The sequence below is a fragment of the Hippoglossus hippoglossus genome, chromosome 11 (genome assembly GCF_009819705.1).
Source record: "Hippoglossus hippoglossus isolate fHipHip1 chromosome 11, fHipHip1.pri, whole genome shotgun sequence".
In the NCBI taxonomy this organism is placed as follows: Eukaryota; Metazoa; Chordata; class Actinopteri; order Pleuronectiformes; family Pleuronectidae; genus Hippoglossus; species Hippoglossus hippoglossus.
Genome location: NC_047161.1, coordinates 10,573,674 through 10,591,345, shown reverse-complemented (window position 1 = coordinate 10,591,345; position 17,672 = coordinate 10,573,674). Strand labels below are relative to the sequence as shown.

At 45.0% G+C, this 17,672-nt stretch overlaps 1 protein-coding gene across 1 annotated transcript; it reads right to left on the bottom strand.

The window, feature by feature from the left end:
- Positions 1 to 1,138: 1,138 nt before the first annotated feature.
- arpp21 (cAMP-regulated phosphoprotein, 21) lies at positions 1,139 to 12,333 on the bottom strand. The gene is made up of 20 exons (XM_034599571.1): positions 12,193 to 12,333; positions 7,463 to 7,626; positions 7,163 to 7,328; positions 7,000 to 7,038; positions 6,828 to 6,893; positions 6,614 to 6,725; positions 6,203 to 6,341; positions 5,631 to 5,768; positions 5,444 to 5,540; positions 5,234 to 5,329; positions 5,110 to 5,147; positions 4,936 to 4,992; positions 4,459 to 4,646; positions 3,811 to 3,951; positions 3,574 to 3,695; positions 3,381 to 3,455; positions 3,112 to 3,270; positions 2,792 to 2,894; positions 1,776 to 1,882; positions 1,139 to 1,671 (listed from the first exon to the last, which is right to left on the bottom strand). The coding sequence occupies exons 3-20, from the start codon at positions 7,322 to 7,324 to the stop codon at positions 1,513 to 1,515; spliced, it is 1,998 nt and encodes a 665-aa protein (XP_034455462.1). The 5' UTR covers positions 7,325 to 7,328; positions 7,463 to 7,626; positions 12,193 to 12,333; the 3' UTR covers positions 1,139 to 1,512.
- Positions 12,334 to 17,672: the final 5,339 nt, after the last annotated feature.

The window sequence follows — 17,672 nt, the reverse complement described above, 5'->3', positions numbered from 1 at the left end:
CGCAGTGATGTAACACGTCGGTTGAGGAGGACTCGAAAGAGGAGCCATTTAAATGATGCAGTGATTCTGTACATCTGTAAAGACTTATTTAGTTTTGAGCTGTTTTAGTTGGATGCTGATCCGTGTCTTCGACTCAACATTTATATTTGTGACAGTAGAAAAGGCACAAAAAATTAATAATGAATAATATCACATACAAGTCAAATTGTCTGTTGAAAAACCAATAATGACTTTTTTTTTCAGATTGAATCAGAGCTGAAATTATTAGTCAAATAGTATCAACACAAATCTTGCTGATCGGTTAATCAATTGTTTGCAAATATTTTAATCAAAAACTGCCCTAATGTTACTTATTCTAGTTTCTAAATTTGTGAAGAATTAACATAAAAATGTACAAATTAAGAAATGTTTCAGTTCTTTTAGGACAAAGCTAATAATTAGAGCAACTGTGCACTATTTTCTGCATTAAATATTTGATTAATTGGTTAATGGTGAAGCTAATTAGCAGATTAAATAACAATAGAAGCTCTTTTTAGCTGCATTCCTTTATATAAATAAACACTCTAGTGCTGTAGTTATTCAGTAAGAAGAGTAAATGAACTGGTTACATCACATTACTTGTCTTCTTTTACGTAGATGTTAGGATGGTGCACAGAGAGTGTTAGAGCAGGAGGGGGCGCTCAAGTCTCAAAATATAAATCCTCCTGCAGCTTAATCTGGGATGGTAACTGGAAATGTTCTTTGCTATTTTTATAAAATGTAACACATGTCATGTTGACTTGAGCCTGAACGTCGTCACATTCTCTTTGGGTAAACGTCTTGTGTTTCCTAAAGAAAACCAAACGCCCCCAATGATCCACCAGATCAACGCAAACATGTTTCGTGTGCTCGTTAGTTATTCACATCTTAATGCAGTGACATTCATTTCCCATTAGTGATCTCAGTGGTAGGCTAACGGCCTTATCAGTGCCCCCCCCCCCCCCGTGCACACACCACCACCACCATGTTTCTATTTGATGTTCTGAGCGTATGAAGCACTTTATGTCCTGATGTATGTCTCATCATGGCTGCATCCACCCCCATTAACATCATCGTCAACATGAACATGAAGAGCCAGGACGACAAAGAAAGGCGACCGTGTCACTCCAGCAATAACACTTTATTCTCTTCACACAGTGCATTAAAACACAGTATATAATTTATAATATATTTATAAAACTCCATTTGTGTATATAAATAATGCATTCAATACAGCAGCTCTGGTATATATACTATTAAGCTTTGGTACAGTGGTACATTTATGTGTGTGTGTGTGTGTGAGTGTGAACAGTGAGCCCTGTGGGCATCGTCAGGAAGAAGGGGGTGTAGGTGAGAAGGGAGGGAGGGAGGGGAGGGAGGGGAGAAGGGAGGGAGGGAGGGGAGAGTGGAAAAATTAAAAAGGCGTTTGCGTTAAGTGTGTGCGGTGAGGTCACGCAGGAACCAGTTATCATCGCTCCATCCGCTGCGGCGGCATCAGTACTGTTGGCTCCAGGCCGGAGCGCCGAGGCTGGTGCAGCTGGGAGGATGGCAGCCGCTGTGGTGGGAGGGCTGGGGCGCCACCACGCAGTAACCCACCTCCCCGCCCACCCCAGTCACAACTTTACTCTGGGGGTAGGACACCGGAACGCCCCCCTGCAGGACGGAAGTTAAAGTTGGAGCGAAGAATTTGCTTGCACACGCACTTTGTGAACTTCAACACTGACGCGGAATGACACCCGTGGGTGCTCTGTGTTTACCTGAACCATGCTACACTGATGAGAGGCCATTGGTGAGTAGGTCCCCAGCACAGCCTGGGCCTGAGTGTGGGAGGATTGCTGCACCCCCACAGTGGGAGGGTAACCTGCTGCAAACACACATGTAAATAAGAAAATTATTAATATATGTATTTTATCCCTGCCTTTCGTTTGAATTGAAGAGAAAAGTCATGAAAGAGCTTAAGAGTTATATATGAACATATTAGAAAGAGCTGTGAAGAACAACATGAAGCCTGTAAACATATAACGTTAGTAAAAACATTGGGAAATAAATAAGCGCTAAGCAAATGATCCACAAATTCTTTATTTGTTAATAAGCAAATATAAAAATGTATACAGCAAACAACATTTACACATGTACATAACCTGTATTTAACATGAAGTGAGTTTATTAATTGTGTTAATATAGGATGGGTGTTATAAGCTTCAGCTTCAGCCAACACCTTTACGGCCATAGCTATAATCTCTATTTGTCCTTTATTCATTATTTTATGGCTGTGGGTACTTTTCTGTTTTATTATCATTTACTTAATATCAATGATGAAAATAAAAAATATTACATAATTTATATAGCAGGAGTGGATTTGGTTGGATATATATCTTTATTGTCAACATTAATCATAACAGCAACAACAACAAAACTTGAGACATTGGTTTGAGTTGTTTTCACAGATACTGGTGAGACCTAAGAAGGTGTTGACTGAGAAGTGAGGATGCAGCAGTTTGTGATTAACTGTAAAATCTAACACAGTGTTGAGGTGTGATCGTCTTTTGGGTCTTTATCCCTGCGCAGAAAAGAAGCAGCAGGAAAAGAGACCGGTTCACTGTGAGACCCTCAGACTACATCTCTGACAGTGTAACGGCCCCCTCCTCTACTGCCACAGTCTGTGCCTTTCTCATACACACACACACACACACACACAAACACACGCGCACGCACACGCACACACACACACACACACACACACACACACACACACACAGATGGTGGAAAGTACCTGTTGGTTGTGCTACTTGGCTGTGGATGTGCTGGCTGGGTGAGACAGGCCGGCATCCTTGCTGAGCTGAGGTAGGGTACTGGCCGTAGTAAAACACAGGCACCTACAGGATAATATATTATAATCAAAAATATGACTTTTCCTCTGTGTAGCATTAAATTCTTCCTTTTAACAGCAGGATTTTGGTGCCGGAGTTAATGTTCGATCAATGCAGCCTTCATACGAACAGCATCACATCAGTCACAAGATGAGCATTTTATGTGAGGAGTCAGCAAAGAAGTGAAAAAAATATGGATCGCGTTTGTTGCTCGTCTCCCTACCTGAGGTGAGGGCTGGCAGTAGCTGGGGGGGAGGGGGAGGGAGGGTGGGGGAGGAGCTGCATAGATGTAACCCTGACTGGGAGGGTAGAGAGGTGGGGCTTCACCAGTTGACTGACAGCTCCCTGTCATGTGAGCGAACTGCGAGGAGAAGTCCTCCATCTGTCCGTCAAAGAAAGAAGGTCAAAACACACACACACACACACACACACACGCATTCTGCATAAACACACATGTGTAAAGCAGTTGTGGGCCTGTGCAGCGATACATACTGTCGAGTACGGCTGTGAGGGAGTGACAGGCAACATCTGAGGAGCTGAGTAAGACACAGACGAGTACTGAACCACCTGAGGGAGACACACACATGTGGAGACACAGATAAAGGCACAAACAGTGACATTTGTGTGTACGTACATGCGTGAACAGATCCTGCATGTCAAACACTTCCTGCTGTGCGCTCGCTACCTGCTGCTGTTGCTGCTGCTGAGGCAGAGAGCCCTGCAGCTGAGTCTGGCTCCTGATTGGCTGCTGAGCGTCTGGAGGGTTGTACACAGCGGGGGATCCGTCAGGGTTCAGGAATGGCTGCCCTGAGAGGAGGGAGGGTCGAGTGTGATCATTTATAAGTGTGGTGTGTACAAAAACCTCACTGGTATATATACATGTGTGTGTGTGTGTGTGTGTTAGCGTGTGTGTGTTATCTACCAGTTTGTGGGTTCACTAATATGCTGCCAGGTGGGATCCCGTTCTCAATGATGTAGGCAGAGTTGTGAGCCGGCTCTTCTACGATGGGCGGAGACGGGGGGTGGGGACCGGCAGATGGCAGTCTGAACAGAGAGATGGAGCCTGAGAGTCACAGTAGAGGAAGAACGAGAGGAGAGAGGGGAGCTTTATTATCACCACACATGACAAATCACCTTTAAAACATCTCAGTGTGATGAACCTCACACTCCACCCCCCGCTCTGTGCTCAAACATACTGTGCGCAGTCCCTCAGCGCAGCCTCGGCGATGATGTATGTCTCCTCCTGAATATGCGATGAAGTCTGGAGGTGTCGTGTGAAAATTTACAGCTTTGGTGTGAACATTCGTGGATTGGGTTCAATTTTTCGCACCAGAAGAACTTCCACTGGTTTTTTGTTAATTAGATGCTGCTGATTAAAAAAACCACAAAAAAACTGCTAATTAATAAACAGCGATTTTCCCGAGTGCGGCGCGGTGATGAAGTCTGGGGGACAAGTTCGCTGGCTCGCAGGAATAGAGGAGCAAAGTGTCTCACCCTCTGAATTTACACATCGAAGCTGTGAAATAAGAAGCGATGAAAAAGTCACGACATTTTAATTCTGAGGACGCACCTGAACCGCGTCCCTCCCAGCTGTGGTTGGCAGGTTGACGGGGTTTTGGGGCGGGGCTTGTCCACTGGTAGGAGGAATCAGAGTCTGTGCTGCTCCAGGGTTGGGGGTCGTTGCCATAGCGACAGTCGGTGTCCGTGCTGCTCTGCCTGCTGCTGCCCTGACTGGAGCCTGAGCTGCCGCGGCTCCTCCTGTGGGGCACGGCCAGAATTATCCTACAGCCTCATTCAAAAGTGGTTCGATTCCGGCTCAGTGACGCACCGAGGGTTTTACATGACATTCATCGACGTAAATTATCTGCAAAGACTTTCCTTCAGTTCATTTTGATTCAGAATGGCAGAAAAAGCCTACACACTGACAAACACACACACAAATAAAGGTCCTCTTTGTGTTCCTGCTGCAGACTCTGACAAAGTCTGTGGCAGCCAGGCTGATCAGATTAAGATGATGAATGACCACGCTTTGCCGACAGAGCTTTACCTGAAGAGCTGCCTTCTCCTCTGGGTTTCAGCATATGGGTTGTACTCCTCCACCGCCCTGCACACAGAAACACACACACACACACATACACACAGAGAGGCATATATTAATGTTCTCAGCTAAATATAAGAATTGAAAATGAACGTGGAGAGAATGCACTACAGGCAAGGTTACCTGGTTTCTACATGGGCGCTCTCCTGGGTGTAGAGAGGCTGTAACACAAGAGCAGAGAAATTAGAAGGTCTCCTCTCTGTCTCTGTCTTGTTTCTCCTCATCTCCCTCTGTCTACTTGTCTCACCGCTTGGTTGAAGATTCGGTCTCGTGTTCTTTGGTACTCCTCCTCCCTCTCCTCCACTGACTTGCCCTGCTTCTCTCGAAAGGGTTGGTTTCGGGTCTGCAAAGCGAGTAATGACAACGAGTCAATTTGCTGACGCGATGCAATAAATGTCAAGCGCGGGAGTAAAGTCCTTAGAGACGGGCAACTATAGATATAGGAGCACAGACAAACCTGATCATCTGAGCTGTTGTCTCTCTTCAAGATAGTTTTCCAGCAGTGGATTTCATCGGTCTTGTCCTGCACCTCGTCCAGAAAACGCTGCTCCGGTCTTGGTAGACAAAGTAACAACCATTGTAAGTCCACACGAACAGGCAAGGATTCACATGCATACACTCACAGATACATTATAGATGCTTACATGCGTGTGCTGCTGGTCCTGTTGATGATGACAGACTTGCCTGTCTGGTCTACATTGTGCTCCATGCCAAAGTAGGCCGACACCCGATGGACCAGCATACGGTGGTAGGACGACATTTGATGGAACTTCTTAAAGGGGCTGAGGGTGATAGAAATGGGGGGAAAGAGAGAGGCGGTATGAAAAGGGAGGAGTGAGGCAGAGAGGAAGATAGAAGGAAGCAGTGATGAAAGTGGGAGGGAGGGAGAGGGAGAGAGAAGGAGGTAAAGTGAGACTCGTAGTTTTTTTTTGTGTGTGGCTTAAATCCAGTTTCATCCCCTGTGCTGCAAACACGGCCACACTAACGTAACCGGATCAATATATTGATCAATACGCTAAATGAGCTGTTTGGACTGAATTGTAGTAAGTCAGCTAAACAAAAACATATTTTCAATTAACAAAATTAAAAAATATATATTTTGTAGGTTTGACCTGTATATGTTTTATTTCAGCACATTAAAAAGGTAGATAGCACAATAAGGTTATGAAATCTGCTCCACCCACACACACAAACACACACGGACACGGACACACACCTATTGCTGCTGATGAAGTCAGTCACGTCCTGCTCCAGTTTAAGCAGCATCATTCGGTCTCTGGGGTTGCTGTTGAGGGTGTCGACTATAAACTGGTGCAGGTCTATGCCGGTGGAGTCGGTGTATTCCGCGCTGGACTCTGAGAGATCGGCGACACAGGCGGGCGGGATGAATTACGAGACAATAAAAATAATAACGCAAAAAAAAGCGCACTGCAATATCAAAAGACCCCGAGAGAACTGCATCTGAATAGTGGCACAGAATTCCACTTTATTACATTTTATTTGTTTTCTCTTGTTTCTCTTTTATGAGACATCGATCACAACACACACACAGACACGCACACAGGCGGGCACACAGACACGCACACAGGCGGGTACACAAACACACACACAAAACACACACACACACCTTTGGACAGTGAATGTTTCTTTGGATCTGCGCTCTTCTCCTGCTCTTCCTCCTTGCAGGATGTTCTCTCATTGTCATGGCAGCTAGATGAGATGTTCGTGTCTGGAGATTCCTGAGAGGAGAATAAAGAATCATTTCAGTGTGTGGATGAACATGAGGAGGAGGAGGAGGAAGAGGAGGAAGAGGAGGAGGCGGATGATAATGTGGATGTTACCTGGATTTCTTCAAATGGCGAGGACTCTTCGCAGACGGCCACACTGCGCACTAACTTTCCTTTTGCCTAAAATACACAAACACAATCACGCAATATTACATATTCATAGAGTGTAATGCAATCGATATTTCAGTGAGGATGAATAATGAGCGGCGGAATTATTTTAGCTTACCTTAAGTTTTTTCTTTGGTTGCACCTGGTGACAGTGTTTCTGCGAGTGAGGACACAATTTGTCATGGAGTGAGCATGGAAGGAGTGGGGGTGGGGAGGGGTGCATAAATTGGTGGTATATTATTAATGGGGTACTTAGCGGGAGGCACGGTTTTGTCACTTACTTGCTGCTCTGGCTTCTTGCTGTCATGGAGGCACTCCTCTTCCTCCCTCTGGTTGCAGAGCGGCAGGCATGGCGGCGGGGAGGAACAGCCGATGACATCACATGGTGTCACATCGCAGGGTTTAAGGAGGACATCTGCACTTTCGACAGCGGCCTCAGTCATCTTTCTAAAAAAAATACAAAATGCTGACTGGGTCTGCTGTGGGCATTTGCCTTTTTCACTGTGTAGAAATATCTTTGCCTGCATTAGGACGCGTCTGTGCATGTGTGTATGTGTGTATGTGTGTATGCTGTTCCGAACCTAGTTGTTTACTGGAGAGCCTCACAGGTGAATGATGAGGTCATATATCCCATGTTCCCACAGGGCAGCCAGAAACGCAATTATCCTCTCTCTCTCTCCGCCCGTGCTCGCCTTCTATACCGCTTTTCTCTCTGCTGGCTCTTTACTGGTCAATGGAAAACCGCCTGAAGAGATTGAACAACACAGGAGAAAAAACTGTGTTTAGTGGTCATTGTACAACAGAAACACCACTACACACACACACTCATACCGAGCATAAAAGAATAGCTGCTGGGAATGATATCAAGTAGCTCAGCCAATGTCTGTGTGTATTAACCCCTGTCCCAAACACTCCCCAGGCTTGACAGTTAATTGCTACCGTAAATGAACTATAACTGTGCCTGTGCATCTGTGACCGTAACATATAGGCCTGTGCTTTGGACGTGGTATTTGCTTGTGTATTTACATGTGTGTGGCTCATGAGAACGCATGTCTGGTGTGTGTGCGTGTTAGAGTTTGCCCTCGAGCTTTTCTTAGAAGCAGCAGCTGTGGAGGGTATCATCCGATCCGCCCGCGCTGATATTCCCAGAATGCTGGGCTGAATTTGTAATCCCGGTGGTGGGAATACTGCTAAGACCAAAGAGACAGACAAAACTTTGGAAGTGGCATTCCACCATCTTTGTTCAAAGGGCCAACTGCGTTCAGCGGGGACGCATTCCGCGGTAACATAGAGCTCATGGGGACTCTTATTGCTGTAACACCTGGGACAGGATAATGAGCTCGGAGGATGCCGAGTCCCACAACATGGTTATTTAACACCCGAATGGAGATAAGAGCAGTTTTTTTAAAAGGCCCCTCTCAGCGCATGGGCCAAGTGGTGTTTACTTCTAAAGTAAGGCAAAGCAACACCGCCTCAATGAAACACAATACACCACAGCAGTGATTCCAACAACAAAAAAAGATTCTTAGTAAGGAGGGGAGGCGTCTGAGATCTCTGCACGTGCTGCTTAGAGCAATTTTGTGTTAGGTATCATCTTGAAAATGTATACAGTTTGTGCTAATTTATTTACAATGGTAGTAAACAATACTGTAGTTTAGTTGGTTTGTTTGATAAAAAAATCGGATTGTGGTGTGATGCATATTCATGTTTGTTATTGATATATAGGTAAATGTATTGATTAATGTTCAACCAATATTGAAAAGACCATTACACATGAAGGTTTTTCAGAAAGATTTATCTTGAAAATGATATTTTCTCAATAAGTATTGATGTGATGGACAGACATTTTTGTCGAAGATTATTAAAATTTTTTAGGCAGAAATTACTTAAACTTTCCTGGTTCCAATTTCTCAAATGTGAAAGTTTACTTATTTTCTCCGTCATATATGATCATGATTTAATTTGCTCATCTCTGACATTTTATAGACAAGGCAACTAATCAGGGAATAATCAGCCGATTCATAGATAATGAATCTTGTTAGTCGTGGCTTGGTTGTTTATCAGAGCTGGATGCTGCAGGGATATGTCTGCTGCAGTCCAGGGAAGAGGACACGATCTGGAGTCATATAAACACTCTAAAGGACACACTCTCCTAACGTGCTGTTGACAGGTTCCTGTTGAGGTGTCCTTTGACCAAGCAGAGCAGCTCCACATGTGCTGCACTGTGGCTGACCTCAGACATAGAGGAGGGGCAGGGATAGAAGTGATAAATGTCCCTTAATCGTTATAATTAAAGAAAAAGTGAATAAAATATAAGAGGAAGAATGGTGGTATCGAACTGCATTAGAGCTGTGACTGTACAGCAATCAGAGAGGAATGGGAACACTGTGTAAGAAGACAGAGGAGAAAGAACGACGTACACTACAGAGAAAACAAGATTAATGGGAGGTGAGGGAGGCAGGGGATGGGGAGAGATGAGGGAACAGTCTGCGGGGACTTTAAAGGTGAAGAGGGGTGAAGGCAGGCGATGGAGAGAAGCGAGGAATTGGTGACGGAGAGGCTTGCGGCACAGTCTGTCTCCGGGCTTTTCAGCCAACGTCCGTGAAGACGGGATTTGAGTGGAGCTACCAGTTTTTTGAGCTGAGCGCTGCAGAAGCAGCCCGGCCGCCCGGGGAGAAGGTGTGACACGATCATTAGCGCGTGACGGATGGCGGCGGGAGGCAGGGAGCGCCAGTACCCGCTACATCATCATCCATCTGCTGCTCTCCCCAAAGCCTCCAGCCTCGGAGCCACTTACTCACCAGGACACCTTTCTTCTCCAGCCAAAAGCTGCCTGGCTCATCCACACTGACACACAGGCGGGCCAGTGGGACAACATCCAAAAGCTACTTTAGATGGTCATTGTCAGCTCAAGCAAGTTATATTAAGTCCTTAAGTCCAGTGCCATCCAATTTATATTTAAGACCGCTGAGAATATATCTGTGAATAGCAGGATTACCAGTGGTTGTTGCATTGTTTAACAAAGACGTCTCTCATTGCACACTGAATATGCTTGTGTTCATCCTCTAGTAGACATGTATCTACATATCTTGCAATTCCCAAGGACAGTCTGCCTCTGCTTTCCTTCTTTTAGCATTTTATTTGCAGTTTTCCATTGTGAGAAAAACCTATAAAAACCAGACACCATCATCGCCTGTGGCCACAGAAGCTGCTGTTTGTGTTTTGTCTCTGAGGCTGCAGCTGAATTTAAAAGGGGGACTGGAAGCTCATTAGGAAACGATTCGGCGAGAGACTAAAAACTGAAAAGAGCAGGTCTCTCTGGTTTGAAATAATAATTGAGAAGTTTGAGGCAAACTCAGAGCCTGCGGCGCTTTGTTTATCAATAACGTGCACACGGCTTTTCCCCCCTGAGCCTCTAATTGGGCTACTATTGTTTTCTCATGAACAGGATATATGGCTTTTTAGTTTACCTTTCTTTTTAGTTTAAAATATTGTTGCATATTCTGTGCTATCCACTTTTCTTATTTTTTTTTTTACATCTGCAGCTGTAAGAGAGATCTTATTTCTGGGCAGGTTTTACTTCACCTCCTCGCCGCAGCATATTCGAGTCAAATAAAACAGGTCATGAATTATTTCGCCCTCCACTTTAAGACAAAGAACAGAAAGTAGGCTGCTGGTGGAATTTAGGTTATTTTGTCCTTTGAGTTCCCAGCACCTGGGCAGCCACAACAGCCTTATCACCGCAGCGACTTGTGGGTGCGACAGCTGCAAACTCCAACCTGAGCTGAGGGAGGGGAATACCAGCACATACACACAACACGCAGTAGTACGCAGTGATGCTTTTAAAGGGCGACTTCACACAAAATTAAGCACCGTTTGTCACTCATAATAATAAAAAAAAAACGGATGCCATCTTAACTGTGTGACTGTGCTCACACACGTTTAAATGGAGGATGCGCTGAGTATGCCAAAAAGAAACAGGTGTCATCTTCATGCACAACTCTGAGGCATCCTGTTAACCCACATAACGGGGCCAAGCAGTGACAAGGCTGGATGGAGCAAGTGTGATCTACTTTGGGGATAGTGGGAGCTGTGCCCGTGTGCAGGCATGTGTGTACTTGTTTTTGTTGTATCTTTAGGACCCTCTCCAGCATATAAACTGACCTTGTCAGGACCAGTGGACCTCATGGGGACCGGGTAAAAGCCAGGTCCTAATTAGGCGAGAATATAATTTCTGAGGTCCTGGTTAAGGCTGGTGGTAAAATATGATCTGTTTTGGGGTAAAGGTTAGGATTAGGTATGAAGTGGTAATAATCAAGGTTAAGGATCAGGTTTTAATTAGACAGTCCACAATGAATGGAAGTCAAGGCAGGGTCCTAACAAGGACAGGTGTGCAAACTTCAGTGTGTGCACGTAGTTGTGAGGACTAATTCGGATTCAAATTCTTTATGCGGACATTTTTAGTCTCCACAGCTTCAAAGTTATTTTTTATTGATTTAAACTTTTAACGACAATAAGGTTTAAGTTGTGGTTAGTCATCTGCGATAGTTAAGATTAAGTGCATTGTGCCAATAAGTGTCCTCACACGTAGAGAAAGGCGGACATGTGTCTGTGGGTTTGTGTCGCATTACAGTGACCCGGGCTAAGCTGGAGCTCCGGGCTATTTTTACTCCCGGGCAGGCGGGGAGCGGACCTCCTGCTCCGGGACTTCACCGCGCTGTCAGCTGCGTGTGGGCTGCGGAGGTCGGCGGGCGGAGGAGACCCAGGAAAGGGGGGGGGGGGGGTATAGCTTAGTATAGCTGCTAATATCAAGACACGTTAACCTGACGTGAAAAAGCGAGGGAAACTGTGACTGGAACCTGCTTTTAAACTCACATTTTACACCCAAGCTACGAGAAATATAAAGAGAAAGCGCTGATCGAACATTTCCCCCGGTGAATCAAAACAGTTTGAGCTCCAACGGATCAACGTAACACACGTTGGGTTAAAGATTAAATATAATTAAACACATTTACCGGCTCGGAAACGTCAGTTATCTTTCATTCATCGGTGTCGCGGCCGTTCGAGATCCGGAGGTAACTGCGACTGATCGCTGTAGTTAGACCCTCGTGTAGCCGCGTTCACTCGGGAGTTTCTGCCTCATTATTAACCCGTCATTGTAATTTTTGCTTCTGCTTTCGTTTGTCTGATTTTTTAATAATCAGATCGGGAAAGTGCGGTCAAGAGGGCACCAGGCAACAAGAAGCGTCGGCGGAGTGACACGCGAAACGCAGGAGGCGTCATCCGCCGCGGTGAGTGTCAGTTATCTTACCGTGGGGCTGCGAGGAGTCTCCCTCCCTCCGCTGGGGCTCGTGCTGCCGTGTGCTGCCGACCACCGACCGATCGACTGCCGCTGACACCAGGCGTCTGTGGACTGTGGAGGTCCGTTGCTCCTCCTCCGCCTTTTGCCTGTCTGCGTCGGAGCGATGGGGAGGGGTGAGGAGGAGAGGAGGGGTGAGGAGAGAGGAGAGAGGAGAGGAGAGGAGAGGAGAGAAGAGGAGAGGAGAGGAGAGGAGAGGAGAGGAGAGGAGAGGAGAGGTGAGAGGAGGGGTGAGGAGGAGAGGTGCGAGGAGAGGAGAGGAGAGGAGAGAGGAGGGGTGAGGAGAGGAGAGGAGAGGAGAGGAGAGGAGGGGAGAGGAGAGGAGGAGAGGTGAGAGGAGGGGTGAGGAGAGGAGAGGAGAGGAGAGGAGAGGAGAGGAGAGGAGGAGAGGTGAGAGGAGGGGTGAGGAGCGCTGACAGCTCTGAACCTTGAGCCACTCGCCCACACACTCGCGAGGAATGTACGAGAGCTGGTGCTCGTGCTACAACAGCAGCAGCTCCCACTCATCTCTATCTCTGTCCCCGTCTATTCTCTCCATCTCCATCCCTCCATCTCCATCCCTCCCTCCATCTCTCCATCTCCATCCCTTCATCTTTCATCGCTCATCTCCATCCCTCCCTTCATCTCTCCATCTCCATCTCCATCCCTCCCTTCATCTCCATCCCTCCCTCCCTCCCTCTATCTCTCCATCTCCATCCCTTCATCTTTCATCTCTATCTCACCATCGCTCATCTCATCCCTCCATCTCCATCCCTCCTTTCATCTCTCCATCTCCATCTCCATCTCCATCCCTCCCTTCATCTCCATCCCTACATCTCCATCACCACCCCTCTCTACATCTCCATCCCACAATCTCCATCACCATCCCTCCATCTCCAGGGTCCCGACTCCAACACGTGAGGAGGGGGACACAAAAATAAATCCTCCATTATGTCTTTATAAAAGATAACAACGCTCATCTTTGCAGTGTAAACTGCAGTAATTATATAAGACAACAGGAACATGCACAAGAAAAGAGGCCCCCTAAGGAGCAAGCCCCCCCCCCCCCCCCCCCCCCCCCCGCCCCCCCCCCACCCGCCCACAGACACCAAATCACAACATATATTATCACACTCACTTTACAAAGTGAGACCTTACTGTGTTGTAGAGAAACCAAAAGTCCCAACGATAAGTAAACACCTTAACAGGAAGAAACAGAACCACACTCATCTGCCTCCACCGGAGAGAGGAGAAAAATGTGTGAGTGGGGGGAGGGGGAAGAAGAACGAGAGACAGCTGTTATTAATGATAGCAGCACCAGTCTTTCATAATAATAATAATAACAACAACAACAACAACAACAACAACAACAACAATAGTTGAGAAGAGAGTTCTCAGTTCTCATAATGATACGGTTTAAACACTCTGCACATAGAGTAAGCAGAGCAGATTGTACAGTTAATTGGCTGCACTGCAACAGATCATTCTAAACTGGATTAAAATACAAAAGGGCAGAGAGGAGGTGATTGATATGTTTTATATGTAACCCACATTATATATGTTGTGGAGAGACTGTGAGGAAGTTGGTTTATTTGCACGATGAGTTGCAACTAAATCCAGACGCAGGACACAGACATGTTCCATAATGTCCCCTCAAATGTTTTAAGAGCCGCTGCAGGTATTACATGTATTAATAGATGTAGAAGATTATCTAAAGTTCTCTTATTGTGGAGACATGAATAAACCTAGTGTGTGGCTAATGCATGGTACAGATAAAAATAAATCCACCCATGCATATTTCTTACAGTTGAGTCCAAACAGGTGGGTCCCTTTTTTCTGCCTTTCTATCCTGTAGACTTTAGGTGAGTTTTTTTTAATGGATAGTGGTGGTGAGTCGATTTTAAAAATACTGTCAAACTTCACAATATGAAGTCTAAAAATATCCCTGTTCGCTTTAAGGAAATCCACAAACATGCGTGATGAGTGTGTATTCGCAGGACAAGTCCACAGTGTTCTCAACAGGAGACAGTGTTTACACCCACCACCACCACAGAGCCCCTCTGCCTCTGAATCATCCGCCTGTTTCTTTCTATGGTTACAACACAGGCCCAAGTAATAAGGTATCTTGTTACACGGATGACATCTTGTTGAGTGTTACCGAGCTTCATATGAGTATTGCAGCCAGGTCCTATTTGGAATTTCTGATGTCATATGTTCAAGTTCAGTGAGATCTGCAACCCTGATAATGAAGTGGAACGTGGTCGAGTTAAACCCACTGAGGGTCCGGGGAAGGAATGAGCTGTCCGGCCCCTGCTAATCCTCCCGTTCCTTCCCATGCAATGTATATTTAATTATCATTTTAATGCCGTAACAATACCTGGTGCCAGATTTACTTTGTGATCTTTTGATTTAACCCATTCGTTTAGAAATACGGAACTTATAAAGTGATAAAGGATTTAGATTTTGACAAAGGGGGGAAAAACTGGGCAAAACTGGACCTCCCTTGATTCTTAGTTATGATAATTAAGTTATAATAACTCTTATTATGTTAGTGGATACTGTTTTTCCTTTACAAAAAACTGTTAATACAAAGTAATACTGGATCTTAAGGGTCACAGCACTATTTGCCCATTTTGCAGAGTTAATCAAATCTTCATTTTAGTTCTTTCCTGGTTAGAATGATTACTACTTTGATTCTCATAGTTTGTTTTCTTGGTGTTGACATGAGATCCTATTTTCTGCATCATTCTTAAAATGAATAACCACCGTCAGTGTGACCATACACAGCTCGATTGGAATCTTAAAGCAAATTAAGACTGGGCCCTGGCGACGGCGGCTATTGTAATTCTCCCTCCGATATATGGAATTTCAGAATTTGCATAACCTTGACTTGTTAATAGTCCCTCGCAGTTGAAGGACATGGGCATAACTGCATGTACAATAAGTCACCTTCATCTGCATGTAACTGCAGGCTGCTCCTCGCTTAGTTGTAAGAGCAATGTGGAAACCATGTGCACGCCTACAAGGTTACTGTGTAAATGGCTTAAATGTCTTACTTTGTACACAACTCCTACTAGACACTGCCGTATTTCTATGATGTTTAACGATCCGTTTTATGAAAGCAATCGAGAGCAAATGGGGAAGTGAAGAGGAAACACAGATCGGTGAGGAGGTAAGAGCATCGAGTCCTTAAGAGATTCATTCCAGTTCCATTAAATCCAGTCTCATTCAGTTCAAATTCATTCACTGGCTCCATTATTCAAAGACAAAATTACACAGAGCTATAACCCGAGAACTGTGATAAATGTGGGCTGGAGGAGGCAAATCCTACTCCACAGCTTCACCCTCTGTCCCGAGATAGAAAAAGAACAGTCTAAAAAGACTCTGAAGTAATTAATTATTATCGGTAATGAACCAAACTCTGTTTTCTTTGGAGTCTCAGGGCTGTTTTCAACACTGTAAATGACAAAACATCAAGTTCTCTGATTGCTTCATCATTACTATGAGTATTCTCATGCACTGCACGGAAAGAAGTCTGATTATGTCTCAATGAATGAATCAACAGAGCCCCCCCTGGAAGCAGAAGGCTCTTGTAAATGACAGACTCTGGGTTTGATAAGATGTGGCAGCCTCTCATCTGTTACCTCCAGGCATTAAACATTAATCCAGGGGGTCGAGAGCTGTATTCAGATTTGAATTTTAAGTTATTTGTTGTTCTTTATTCAACAACACTGAATGGCACTTTCACTTCAGCCACTGCACTTGTACTGCATCTTAATAAATCTTACAATAAGTGAGAATAAATCATGTGTGGTCACTCCAGGGAGTTTTGGCAGTTTAAAGAAACTTGTGACAGTAAAACTTTGGATTCTATGACCATGCTCTGTGGAGGTATCACAGGCACCTGTTAACTTAAAAACAAACATATACACACTGCAAGGGGAAAATGTCACAGACCCGCTGTCACAACCACAAGCTACAGAGATGACTGAGCACAAGGATGTGCGTCATCCAAAACCTAGCAGACATTACTATGTGTGCGCACCCCCCACCCCCCACCCTCCCATGCATACATACACTTGTACACAGGTTTATCTTACTGAAACTTTACTGTAGTGACGCTTCACGGACGTACAAGGAAAAATGATGACGGTTAAAGTGAAATTTGTGCTGTTTTTTTGTCCATTGGTGTGAAGATAATATAAAGTTTGCACAGACAGACACAGACAGACACAGAGATAGGCAGATAACCACAGACAGACACAGACACACACACACACACACACACACACACACACACACACACACACACACTGGCAGAATGGTTGGCATGCTGGACGCAGAACACAGAGACTCAGTGGCGCTCGTTTCCCGTTACACGCGCACAGAAATACCTCCACTGTTGTGGCACGTTACATGAACACGCCTCATTAGAAAGTGCACAGCTGACTGTCTGTGTGTATTTGTGTGTCATAGTGTTACATCAGTTCCAGGGCCTCGCTGTGGTGCAGGGACGTCTGTTTAAAGATCTTACTGGAAGTGGCATTAGAGCGGCCCTCGTCTCAGGGAGGCAGTGGAGAGTAAACTCACTCTCTCTTCTGCGAGAGAGACATATAAAGTCAAGCATTTATCTACAACCTTACCCTTGGAAACGAGGGTCACGTTGCTCCACCATGTACCGTGCTACTCAAAAGTCGGCCCATTCACCTAAACAACACTTTTTATCATCATGCTGTACACAACACAACAGCAAAAATAATAATAATATAGCATAACATAATGATAAGCTTAATTTTGCTATCATGTGTGTATGTTGAATATATTTCTCTCCTTCTCTGGTGTTGTTGTTGTACGTCATAATCCTGCGGCAATGACGTTGTTACCGGCGCAGAGAAAAAGCACAGAGAAGTGTCCGAAAGTGTTTTTTCTAGATGAGCTCACTATGTAGTGCTCTTTATAGTTATCACTATACAGTGAAGTAGTGAATAGTGAATGAGAGGCTGATTTCGGACACAGTAAGAGTCTGCAGTAGTGGTTGGGGGATGATGAGGTCTCTGAGATACACATGCTCAACCAATTACAAGTCAGTCTCAGCTGTCAACCATGACATTATATCACTTTTTAAAGCATCAAATGTCTAATTAAAACCAAAATTACTGGAAAAATTAACACTTGAACAAACATTAGAGTGATAAGAACGACCTAAAACGGCAGAAGCCATTGTTGAGGAGAATTCATTTAACATTTATTTTGACTTCTTACTTTGGTCACTGTCCCACCCAGTAACAAGAAATAGGCAGGATGTATGACCTATACTGCAGCCAGCCACCAGGTGGCGATCAACACACTTTGGCTTCACTTTTATGGGGCAGTCATGTCGTCCATCTTTATACAGTCTATGATTCAGACAGTGTTAGGCCAGCTATTCCATCCTGTTTGCAGTCTTAATGCTA

Excerpts from the sequence above, each read along its gene's own strand:
- arpp21 (XM_034599571.1), bottom strand. The coding sequence starts at position 7,324 with ATGACTGAGGCCGCTGTCGAAAGTGCAGATGTCCTCCTTAAACCCTGC. Across the intron at positions 4,993-5,109 it reads AGCGCCCATGTAGAAACCAG|GGCGGTGGAGGAGTACAACC; the intron begins GTAACCTTGCCT and ends TTCTGTGTGCAG. Across the intron at positions 3,456-3,573 it reads AGCAGCAGCAACAGCAGCAG|GTGGTTCAGTACTCGTCTGT; the intron begins GTAGCGAGCGCA and ends TGTCTCCCTCAG.